The 13,277-nt window shown below is 48.1% G+C and overlaps 1 protein-coding gene across 2 annotated transcripts in view; it reads left to right on the forward strand.

Annotated features, from left to right (window-relative positions):
* Window positions 1–13,277, forward strand: part of LHCGR (luteinizing hormone/choriogonadotropin receptor) — a 132,267-nt gene that overhangs the window by 19,606 nt on the left and 99,384 nt on the right. The window contains exon 2 of one of the 2 annotated variants that reach the window (XM_083175274.1): window positions 9,287–9,361. The exons of the other annotated variant lie outside the window; for it this stretch is intronic. Within the exon in view, the coding sequence (XP_083031400.1) occupies window positions 9,287–9,361 (75 nt within the window). The remainder of the gene's footprint in view (window positions 1–9,286; window positions 9,362–13,277) is intronic. 2 annotated transcript variants of the gene reach the window in all.

Consider the following 13,277-nt stretch of genomic DNA (forward strand, 5'->3'; position numbering starts at 1 on the left):
GACCTTATACCCATAAAAAATTGGCTTTCTGAAGCAATTTTCCTCTGATTTCCTTTTTACAGATTCTGTTACACTCCTTGTATAAGCGGAACGTCTCCTATTTGCTGGATAAAGTTTGAATGTTCTCCGTGACCTCCCTTACTCTATTACATTAGTTTACTCTTTCCTTTATTACTCATCGGAATAAACACGTGTTGTGCCCAGTTTCAAATTAAAGGCTTCCCGCATCTCATCAACATTCTTCCCCTTCAATCACAATCTATGGCCCTTATTCCAATTGACTCGCAAGTCTGGAATTTCGCAGGCTTGCGAGTCTACCAGTTGCCGCCTGCCACACGCACAGCCACCCGCCTTCCCCTCACACGGCGCCATTACCCACAGGCATGTGAATCATCCATTCGCAGCCTTGAGTGCGGGCACAAAATCATTCAATGGCTGCGTTCTATCGAATAATTTTTCAAGTGCTCGCAAATGAAAGACACCTCTTTGGGGTCTTACACCTGCGAGTGCCTGTATGGGAAGCGGGTGGGCAAGCTGACATGCGATGAGGTAAGATGCCGCCCCCCGCACCCACGTCATCGGGGAATTACAATGAGTATGCCCAGTGTTTTCATGCTGGGCGTTCCCGTGGGTGAATCCCCCAGGCCGCAAATCAACACCCCCCCGCCCACACTGATGTGTGCAAGCGAAAAAGCTATTCGCTGCGCGAACACGCAGGGGGGGGTGAGTGAACCTGAATAAGGGCCTGTGTCCTTCAGTGCCTGCCTGAGCATGTTAAAATGGCCTTTCCAGAGGTTTAATGTTTTAGTAGGTCCCTTATACCTTATTGGTTTGTTAAAACCAATTTCTAATGTGACCATGTTATGATCACTGTTCTGTGACTGTCGTATTCGATATTATCTCTATATTATTTGTTAGTACAGGTCGAGTCTCCCTTATCCGTATATTCCAAAAACCAAAATATTCCGAAAACCATGGTTTTTCAGAATATTTCAGGGGGGTTTAACTTTTTACCCTCCACAGTCTCTTTTTTCATACTTACCTCATCCCCCGGTGTCCACGGCGGCCTTCGGCATCCTCTTCAGCGGCATCTCCGGCATCACCAGCGCGACCACGCATTCGCGCAATGCACCCCTGGGAATGGAGGTGACGCTGAAGAGGATGCCGAAGGCCGCTGTGGACGCCAGGGGACATTATGGACGTCCCTTATCCAAAATTATTGTGGTCCCTGAGCATTTCGAATAAGGGATACTCAACGTGTACTAAGTCCAAAATAGCCCCACCTCTAGTTGGGTCCTCCACTGATTGATATATGTAAAGATCCTTCAGTATGTTAAGGAACCGGTTTCCCTTAACTGAAGTACAGTAGAGGTTTCGGATAATTGAAGTCTCCATAATAAGAACTTGATGCAGTTCAGCTGCCTTCTAAATTCCTTATTGGACTTGTTTATGTCTGGAGGTTTGTGGCATATACCTGCCAATAACTTTTTTGAATTATTACTACCCCTAGATATCTCCGCCCATAAAGCCTTGGTGGTGTCACCACTTCCCCTATTTCTCATGTCTTTTATGTATGGGTTCAATGTGGACTTAACATACAGACAGACCCCCACCTCCCCTTTTATTTACCCTATCCATCCTGAAAAGGGTATAGCCTTCTACAGGTATGGTAACTGCCCAATCATGGGAATCTTTGCACCAGGCCGGGCAGTTCGCAGAGGGCAGGGAGGACCGGGGGAAGACGGGGGTGGTGGCGGCGCTGGGTCATGGGAACAACAGGTGTTTTTATGGGCATCCCTATGCAAACCCTGGGATTTCCCATGGGTCCCGGCGGCCGCAAATATAAGTCAGTTGAGACTGAATTATATTTGCGAAGACAGGGGAAATCATTCAATGGTCGTGACCATTGAATGGTTTCTCCTGCAGCATTGGAATGCGAGGGAATGTGTCTTCGTTACACATGGTTGCGAGGGGAAACGGCGGTGGAGGGGCGGCAACACTAGTGCTCGTATAGCTGCTGATTAGAATCCCCCCCCCCCCCTCCCATGTCTCTGTTATACTGTACATATCCTATCAAATTGCTCTTTCCTGGCTTATATATCAAGTTCACCCATTTCCCCTGAAAGGCTTCTTGCTTTAACCAACAGAGATATTTTACCAATGCCTTTTACAAGCCATTACTATTAAAAATCGTTATGCGAGGACACATATGTGCTGAAAGGTAAATAAAACAGGTGACTGATGAGCGTTCGTTTCCCAGAGAACAATATATTACGAGATTTTGCTTGAAGTCAATGGCTCTTTAAACACCCCAGATATCATCATTTTCTGCTTGTAGCTCCCCTTGAGCGGTTTCTCCGCAGCGGTTAGGACGGTGATTCCAGACAGTAAGCCAGCGCTGAAGAAATTAGTGAGCTGTAAACTTGCTAAACATTTTATGAGCCGTTCAGAATAGATTTCTTCTTTTCATAAAAAAAAAAAAATGCTCCGTCACGCAGTTCCGGCTCTTCTACTCAATTTCATTCCAGCGTTCTTGGATTCATGCTGCTGGATTTAAAAGTAATAATAGTTACTGTTGCGGGTCAGGATTGTACTGAGGCCAATACTGCAGTGGAGCCATAGGGCCTTATTCAGGCCTGCTGGCTAGGGTGCATAAATTTGGAGCTTAGCGAGCAGTTTAACGCCGCCCCAGCAAATGCACGCCCCCCTTCTCCCCCACTGCCTGAATCCCCACGCTACGGATGAGAGCGGATGTGTACGCTGTGTGACACTCCCAGAACATTGCCCGTTACCACCCACAAATGCCGGCTTCCTGTCCGTTACATTGTGCGGGGATCGCAATTAGATATTTCCGCTAGTTCTCTAGCTATAAAGCTTTGCGCAATCATTTCATAATCAATAGGATTGCAAATTTGCACAGCAGCAATCAACTCTGAATAACCCCCTATGCTCAGTGCGGCGATGCTCAGCGCCACCATCAGAGATGTACTTAACTCATAGGGTCTACATACCCCTCTGAATTAGGTCCTGAAAGTGGTGAGCGTGCATTTGGAATACAGATAGAAATCGCGATCCGCCACTGTTCGCCAGCCGCCAGAAGGGGGCGCATGCACACGAGACGCTTGTGTGCCCCGTTCTGGCGGAGCCCGTCGCCGCCCTCCACCGCCTCCCCGCTGCTCCCCCGTCCTCCCCCATAGCTGCCCGCACCCCCCACTCACCCTGCCCGTCTCCCTGAATCAGTCAAAGAAAATGTATGACCATCGATAGGCAGGGCCGGCACCACCACTAGGCAGCTCTAGGCATTTGCCTAGGGCGCCGGCACCTGGAGGGCGGCAGTTCGCCCCTCACCCCCAGCGAACTGTGTAAAAAACTTGCGGCCCCGGCGTCCCTGCAGTGCTGGGGTGGTCAGGGGTGTCCATGCCGTAGGGGTGCCGTCATGTGTGTAAAGCCGGCGGGGTCCCTGTAGTGAATAGAAAATAACTAGCGCTATGCGCGCGGCAGCGCGGGAAGCGCTAGTTATTTTCTATTCACCGCAGGGATCCCGCCGGCCACAGCCAGCTTTATACACATGACGGCGCCGCAGGTACCCCTACAGCACGGACACCCCTGACCGCCCCAGCACTGCAGGGACGCCGGCGCCGCAATTTTTTTCCACAGGTAACACCCCCCACCCCTCCCCCCGGCACCGGGGCGCCCCCACCCCGACTCGCCTGGGGCGCTCCGGTGCCTTGCACCGGCCCTGTCGATAGGTAAATGGCAACGATGGCAATAACATCAATGGTCATTCCTAATCTAATATTCGGGACCTGCCATGCCTAAAGGGCGGGCGTCCCGGAAAGAGGGTGGAGTACTGGGTGTGCGGTTTGGAGGGGGTGTGGCCTACAGCCTTTGTCATCATTTTCGTGGGCCGTGCCCAGCACTTCCTTAGCAACTTGGCAACCCATAACCCCCTCCCTCCCTCCCTACTCCTTGCACTGAAGACATGCCAGGTTCCGGCATCTTTTCAGCGATCAAGGCTGCTCTGCTCGAACTCCCCCCCCCCCAGCTAAAGGCACCCCCCTCTTTGCCCTCGGGATATTGCCAGCCACAGTAGGGACAGTCTCCAAATAGCGTGACTGTCCTGCTGTAATCGGGACGGTTGGCAGGTATGCTATAGTATCTTTGTGGTTTCTTCATTAAAAACACAAAGGTTTAGTGACACCTGTTTGTTTTTGCCCAGTCGTATGCCAAACAAATCCCTGATAAGCCCAGCACGCGTCGGCATATCAGGGCTAATTATATCATGGGTAAGAGGATATCCCCCTTCGTCTGTATAGAAGTGGAGTAAAGACATCCATTTACAAATACACGTACAGCTACGAAACTTTCATACTTCATATTTAATTGCTACTTTTTACTGTAAACCTTTTACACACGCGAGTGCGCTTATTTTTAGATCCTTGTATTTCAGCTTCAAATTATACAGTATAACAGTTCAAAGAGCTGCTACAAATGGGAGTTCCCTGTTCCATGTATTGTTTAGCTCAGCTAGCCAGCAAATCAGATCCTGCTCATACCCACGCCAATTTCTGGTCTTGCTCCCGTGGCCAAATTAAATTGCCTCCCTTCGTTTGATCTGCGACCAGTGTAATTCCCTGAGATTTCCATCATTACTAGCTGTCCAGTACGATAATAAAATGTTCTTAAAAACAGCACATATGACCTTTATGTTCTAAAGACGCTGTTCCAGTCTTCAGGAATAAGGCACGTTAATGGGAGACTGTCGCTTTGTTTGTGTATGCCAAGCAGTCATTTATGATCCAAGCATCTCTTAGACATCAGCAAGAGAGTCTCTCTAAAGTGATGCATGTTACCTCATTCTTGTACAACGGGGGGGGGACTTTTTTTGTGCCAAGGGCCGTTTGTATGGGGAAAAAATCCTTCAGGGGATGTAAAAATTTCTCTTACAAATTGTCCTGTTGCAGTCGCCGCACTCTCCGGCGGCTGCCGCTGAATAGGACTAACAGTCTACGGCTGCTGTTGATTAAGAGGAATCTCGCGAGAACTACCGACCTCTCGCAAGAATTCCCCTGTACTTGACTCCCAGCAAAGCCGCCGGGCGGGTGGGCCACTCAGACCGGCTACTCAGACCTGAGGTTCCCCACCCCTGCTGTACAAGGACGAAAACCTTGTTGCTGTAAAATAGTTAAAACCCGTCTCAGAATATTGCTGTAATTAAAAGCGTCGAGTCGATGGCAGTTAACAATCAATACGCAATGAATCCAGATTCGCACAGGGGGGGGGGGGGGTTCTTTCTCTCTGGGTGACAGCTATCTACTCACAGTCCTCTGTAATTTTGCAGATTAACAATCAGGACTGAAGCAGGCCCTGAATATTAGTGACTGATGCACACGGGAGACAGGTGTTAATATTGGGGGAAATGGGGTAGAATTGAGTTCTACCACCTCTAATTTTGAGGGAAATAGTTCCACCTCCACCACAGCCCTCCACAGTAATTCCAACAGAAAAGACTGTCCCAGCAACTTCCTTTTATGGCATGGCATAGGTGATGTCAAGCTGTCACAAGCCATTCCTCTCCACTGACGCGACCAAAATTCTCATTCACTCTCTTGTCATCTCCCGCCTTGACTACTGCAACATCCTTCTCTCTGGGCTACCTCTCGCCCGCCTCGCCCTTCTCCAAACCATTCTTAACGCTGCTGCTAGGCTCATCTTCCTCTCCCGCAGCTCTACCTCCGCCTCCCCCCTCTGTCTATCTCTTCACTGGCTCCCCATTCCTTTCCGAGTTCTCTTTAAACTCCTCACCACAACCTACAAGGCTCTCTCCTCCTCCACCGCTCCTTACCTCTCTTCACTGATCTCTATCCACACTCCCTCCCGTCCTCTTCGATCCATCACTGACCGACGACTGACCTCTGACCTAATCACCTCCTCCCACTCCCGTGTCCAAGACTTCTCTCTCGCTGCCCCCCTGCATTGGAACAACCTCCCACCACCCATCAGGCTTTCTGATTCCCTTACCTCCTTCAAGCGCTCCCTCAAAACCCACTTTTTCGACTAACCTATCCCTCCTCTTCCTAACCTCTTTTGATCCTCCTATCCTGCCTCCGTTCCCATCCGTTCCTACTTATCCTATTGTTTTTGGTTCGTCCACCCACCTCCTTTTAGTCTGTTAACTCTTATGAGTAGGGCCCTCCTTCCTCACGTACTAACCCTACCTCTTTACCTCACCAGCGCTCCTGCCCTGTTCTTCCCTTCCTCTACCTCATCTTCACTCTCCTCTAGAATTTCGACAACTACTTCAGAACTGATGCTGATTTTAGTTCTACCAGCTATACCCCTATTTATGCTGTATTTTATCAACACAACCTGTACGTTACCTTGTAATTTTTTTTTTGTTTGCTATGTACGGCGCTGCGGACACTTTGTGGCGCCTTATAAATAAACATACTACTACTACAAGGTACTACAGCTATAAAAAGAAAAGAAGTAGCGCTTTACCAATTTATTATTTATATGTTTATGTACATGAAATTTTTACATTCTATGCATATTAAATGTTTTTTACATTGATTACAACTCATTGGTAAAGCGCTACTTCTTTTCTTTTTATATTTCTCTTTTTTAAGGGACCCACTCAGTCCCTTTAAGTAGCAGCTTTCTTTTTGACACACACCCTTGACAGCGCCCTCGGACTACCTTAGGGCAGTCCCTTTCTTGTCTCCAAGGTACTACAGCTGTGGGCACATGTGTAAGGGGCACAACTGCTCTGAGCATTGTGTATAAGCAACGCTACTGTGTTGCATACATTTATAAGGGGTACTACTTTGTATTGTAACATGAATAAGAGGCACTACTGAGGGATTTAATGTGAATAAGGAGCATGACTGTGTGTCATAACGTGAATAAGGGGCACTACGATGTGGTATAATATGAATGGGGGCCTGTAGATTTAGGTGGGGTGTGCTCAAGCAGTGTAAAACTAAAGCTGTCTAACATCTATAGGCTACATGCAAAAACAGCCCACATTTACCCTGTACAGAAACCATATAAATATATTTGCTCCCCTTGCAGGGCAATAGGGTGTGTTCCAGACACATAGGGAGAATAGAACGTGTGGAGAGCGAAGCGAGCCACCGAGCCCACATCGTGATGAGCGCAGTGAGCCCACAAGGGGCTTGTTTGCACTCGCCCCCCTGTCGGAGCACTGGTAGTCGGGATTCCAACGTCGGGATCCCCCCTGTCGGACCACCATACCACACCCATACAGCCTATATACAGGTTATTGTTATTCCTGAGTCAGATATTTGCAGGACCTGTTCTTCCATTATATTTGAGTAGAAAGGTGGGCAGTGAGGACGCCATTGAACGGGTCAGAGAAGAGGGCCAGCCCTCGGCTCCTCCCACCGATGCCGTGAGAGCTTCATCAGGCTACATATAAACAGCAGGCCGGTGCACAAGGAAGACTTCATAGAAACAAGCCCCTGTGAATCGTTCCTACAGGTCCAGGGCACTCCACACATATGTGATGTCATGGCGTGTGACATCACATAGCGGTGGATCCACGCAGTTCATTGCATTAGCTCTACTGAACCTCACATTAGCACAGGTCATTTATTTAGACTTCCGGTAGTGCCTGCAAATACAGCCACACGTGCCCAACTCACAACCAGCCACAGTACTACTGTGTGTGCAAAATATCCATATATTCTCTTGAGCTGAGAGAATTACCATATAGGTTGCGAATGATCCATACAAGTCATTAAGACAATAGTTTTAATTACAATAAACTGTTCACTCAAATTGTTATTATCATGAGCAACTGCGCTAATGTGCACAGACCACCCGTCAATCCGCTCTGATCCGTGCTGTTCATCTCTGAATGCTGCAGGATATAGGAGTTGATGGATCAAGCTGTGAGCCGTTCTCCACTCTTTTCATTGCTTGATACATCAACCCCATCCTCTCCCAGGTATTTGCTGCTCAGCGGCGCTGATTGTCAGTCACTTGGTAGAGTAACCCTTTCATCACCAGCAATGAATAGTACAGATGTGCGCAGACTGAAGGTGTGTACACACGGTGCGATTTTGGCTATATTGTCAAAATCAATAGCAAGTTAGTTCAAATCGCACCGCGTTTAGCCATATCTAATCCCGGTGTGCGGACCCGCAACATCGGAATCAAAAGTAGAAATAGTGATAGAAACTGTGCAGCACAGTTTATGCAGCATGGCCCCCTCACGCGCCATCCCTCCCTCCCTGCCACAATGCCGGCACGTCGCCGGGTGCTGGTGGCACCCGATATCGTATCTATATTGTATCAATATTGGCGGCCGCTGAGTGGAACCGTGTGCAAACCTCCCAACTGTCCCACTTGCCCACAGCATATATTCAGTGAGGTGCGGGGGGCATGGCCAGCAGTTTACAGAGCGGAGACCACACCCCTTTTGGGCACGAGCATCCCGATTCACAATATGGGAGGTATGCAATAAGTGTTTTTGTGTTTGTTTGTTTGTTTCTAATTTCACAGTCATGTTTTGGTTTTGCAATTACACCCTTGTGTGTTTTGGGTTCAGAATTTGGATTGAATCAAAACCTTGGGTTTTGGCATTCTTGAAAATTGATGAACACAGCTAAAATCACGTCATTTATCCAATCCAAATCCCAGAATTTGGATTTGAAATCCGAAATTTGAATCCCCACGAAAATCTGCGAATGAATTGTGAAACTATCGCAGATCGATATCCACCCACAAATCCAGACGCAATTCCCAAACCATCTAATGATTTTTCCAGTCTGTGCAAATGTGAGTTAGTCTGTGCCCTACCTGTCACCTGGCTGGCACTGACGTCACACCCTTAAAACGCCTGGCCACACCTGCTTTCTTTCTGCCACTCCCATAAAACGTCCGGTACCACCCACAAACCTTGGCTTCCTGTCAGTCAAGCTTCGGCCACGTTGTCTTTATGATCCAAACACTTCTTCTGTCTGTATTTTGGCTACAATCTGTACGCGTACGCAGTCATTCGATAATCGCTCAAACTGCGGGTTTGCCAATCCGCAATCAACTCTGAATCAGGCCCATAGTCTGCATACATTTCCGCCAGTGTTTTCAGTGGAAAAGAATTCTAGGTTTATCATTTCAAGAGCACTGAAGCAAGGACGTTAGAACGTGAGGAGAAACACGTCCCGCACAGCAGATAATAATATTAAGAGTTTTACATTTTCAAGCTTTAATCTGTTAAAAAAAAAATAATTTGTTGAAAATTCTGTCATCTTTCTTGCAGGTCATTATCCCAATTCTCCTTTAAAGTTATTCCACCTGAGGCATTTAAGAATTTCCAACAAGACATCATAAGAATGTAAGTGGATAAGCGCGCAGTTACCTTGTTACACTAACGAACTACAGCTGTGTCCTCATACACCGTGGTCTATATGCCGCATGGTGCCAGGCGCCCAGCGCGACGCTCAGGGTGGTGCAGAGCAGGGCCGCCGATAGGGGGGTGTTCCCGGGCCCCAGCCTCTGTAGACCCGCTGCTTTGGGGGAGGTGCCGGCAGACCCTCTGCTCCAGCGGGGGGGGGGGGGGATTTGCGCTGCTCTGGTGTGTGGGGGGGAGCAGGCAGACCCGATGCTCCGGTTGGGGGGGAGTGAAGGCAGGGGAGGGGGAGTTTGCGGGCACAAGCTAGTGTGAGAGCTATTGCTGGCTGCCCCTGGCTGCGCAATAGCGATGCCAGCCATGTTTCTGGTCACGTTGGCTGGCTGTGCCAGCACACAACCACCGCAGCTCACCTCCAATCTGTCCAGACACCCCTGCACTGTCCCATACAATGGTTCTTTACGGCCCCCTCCAACGGCCCCTGCCTTCCATCGCCGGGAGATTCACAGCAGAATCGCAGTTTAGTGCTTGTGCTCCAACATGAAAATATTATTTTTGGCTGCTTACAATTGTTTGACTGACGGAAGGAAATCCCTAATAGGAGCTTTTGTAGCGTGTTTGTTCTATTTATCATGTCATTTAGTAATAGATAAAAAATGCAGCACTTTCCGAATCAGACCCAACAGGCAACAGCGCGTCCCCCCCTCCCCCCGCGTGCTTGTATATAACAATCATAGGCAAAGCTTCAATTAGCCATTGCATAGTTTTCCACAATGTACCCTTACTTCAGCTTCTACCCACAGAATGTACCACAGAATGTACCACAGATTGTACCACAGAATGTACCACAGAACGTATCTATTTATTAACAGTTTCTTATATAGCGCACACAGATTCCGCAGCGCTGTATAGAGAATATTTGAACATTCACATCAGTCCCTGCCCCAGTGGAGCTTACAATCTATATTCCCTACCACATGTACACACACACACACAGACATTCTAGGGTTAATTTTGTTGGGAGCCAATTAGCCTATCAGTAAATTTTTGGTTTGTGGAAGGAAACCGGAGTACCCGGAGGAAACCCACGCAAGCATGGGGAGAATATACAAACCCCACACAGTTAGGGCCATGGTAAGAATAGAACCCATGACCTCAGTGCAGTGAGGCAGTAATGCTAACCATTAGACCATCCGTACTGCCCTGTATATATAACACATGGTGGGGATAGAACCCATGACCTCAGTGCTGTGAGGCAGTAATGTAACCATTACACCGTTCGTACTGCCCCGTATATATAACACATGGTGGGGATAGAACCCATGACCTCAGTGCTGTGAGGCAGTAATGCTAACCATTACACCATCCGTACTGCCCCGTATATATAACACATGGTGGGAATAGAACCCATGACCTCAGCGCTGTGAGGCAGTAATGCTAACCATTACACCATCCGTACTGCCCCATATATATAACACATGGTGGGGATAGAACCCATGACCTCAGCGCTGTAAGGCAGTAATGCTAACCATTACACCATCCGTACTGCCCCGTATATATAACACATGGTGGGGATAGAACCCATAACCTCAGTGCTGTGAGGCAGTAATGCTAACCATTACACCATCCGTACTGCCCCGTATATATAACACATGGTGGGGATAGAACCCATGACCTCAGCGCAGTGAGGAAGTAATGCTAAACATTATACCATCCTGCCCCGTATATACTGCCCCGTATATATAACACATGGTGGGGATAGAACCCATGACCTCAGTGCTGTGAGGCAGTAATGCTAACCATTACACCATCCCTACTGCCCCGTATATATAACACATGGTGGGGATAGAACCCATGACCTCAGCGCTGTGAGGCAGAAATGCTAACCATTACACCATCCGTACTGCCCCGTATATATAACACATGGTGGGGATAGAACCCATGACCTCAGTGCTGTGAGGCAGTAATGCTAACCATTACACCATCTGTACTGCCCCGTATATATAACACATGGTGGGAATAGAACCCATGACCTCAGTGCTGAGGCAGTAATGCTAACCATTACACCATCCGTACTGCCCCATATATATAACACATGGTGGGGATAGAACCCATGACCTCAGTGCTGTGAGGCAGTAATGCTAACCATTACACCATCCGTACTGCCCCATATATATAACACATGGTGGGGATAGAACCCATAACCTCAGTGCTGTGAGGCAGTAATGCTAACCATTACACCATCCGTACTGCCCCATATATATAACACATGGTGGGGATAGAACCCATGACCTCAGTGCTGTGAGGCAGTAATGCTAACCATTACACCATCCGTACTGCCCCGTATATATAACATATGGTGGGAATAGAACCCATGACCTCAGCGCTGTGAGGCAGTAATGCTAACCATTACACCATCCGTACTGCCCCATATATATAACACATGGTGGGGATAGAACCCATGACCTCAGCGCTGTGAGGCAATAATGCTAACCATTACACCATCCGTACTGCCCCGTATATATAACACATGGTGGGGATAGAACCCATGACCTCAGCGCTGTGAGGCAGTAATGCTATAACCATTACACCATCCGTGCTGCCCCGTATATATAACACACGGTGGGATAGAACCCATGACCTCAGTGCTGTGAGGCAGTAATGCTAACCATTACACCATCCCTACTGCCCCGTATATATATGTTATGGGTTATGGGTTCTATCCCCACCATCTGTACTGCCCCGTATATATAACACATGGTGGGAATAGAACCCATGACCTCAGTGCTGAGGCAGTAATGTAACCATTACACCATCCGTACTGCCCCGTATATATAACACATGGTGGGGATAGAACCCATGACCTCAGTGCTGTGAGGCAGTAATGCTAACCATTACACCATCCGTACTGCCCCATATATATATCACATGGTGGGGATAGAACCCATAACCTCAGTGCTGTGAGGCAGTAATGCTAACCATTACACCATCCGTACTGCCCCATATATATAACACATGGTGGGGATAGAACCCATGACCTCAGTGCTGTGAGGCAGTAATGCTAACCATTACACCATCCGTACTGCCCCGTATATATAACACATGGTGGGAATAGAACCCATGACCTCAGCGCTGTGAGGCAGTAATGCTAACCATTACACCATCCGTACTGCCCCGTATATATAACACATGGTGGGGATAGAACCCATGACCTCAGCGCTGTGAGGCAGTAATGCTAACATCGATTTCTAGAACAGTTGCTATGGCAGCTACATATGGGACTTCTATAAAGCTATTCATATACTGTACATATCTACTCACTGTTCCAATTTTCACAAGATAGGAGTTTTTCTGTGACTGCCCCATTCGTGAACATGATTGTCCTGCCATTTGGAGGCAGTTGGGAGAAACACCCCCCCCCCCCTGCTGTTCTGATAAGCAGAGAGTCTATTCACAGGAGACAGAGGGGCTGGATGAATGGCCAGCAGATCACAGAGGACCAGATGTACCAAGTGATAAAAAAAAGTGAGTGATAAACAACCAGCCAATCAGTTCCTGCCTGACCTTTTTCAAACACAGTCTGTGAAATGACAGTTAGGAGCTGGTTGGCAGGCTGTTTATCACTCTCCATTTCATCACTTTTGATGCTTAGTGCATCTGGCCCTTAGTATTATGGTGATGCCCCATAGTGGCTAAAATGGGAAGTGTGGCTCATGGGAGTGTCATTCCCGTGGAGCCATGCCCATTTTGGTGAAGCCACGCCCCTTTTTCATTGCCGTCCCAAATGTTGGGAAGTATTGCTATGTGTAATCCAGAAATCATTGCACTAACATCTCAGAGTGCACAGTAAAGAATATTTCCATAACTGTTAGATGAATGCACAGCAGGAAGGTCGCCAATG

Source organism: Crinia signifera, chromosome 3 (genome assembly GCF_055691185.1).
Source record: "Crinia signifera chromosome 3, ASM5569118v1, whole genome shotgun sequence".
In the NCBI taxonomy this organism is placed as follows: Eukaryota; Metazoa; Chordata; class Amphibia; order Anura; family Myobatrachidae; genus Crinia; species Crinia signifera.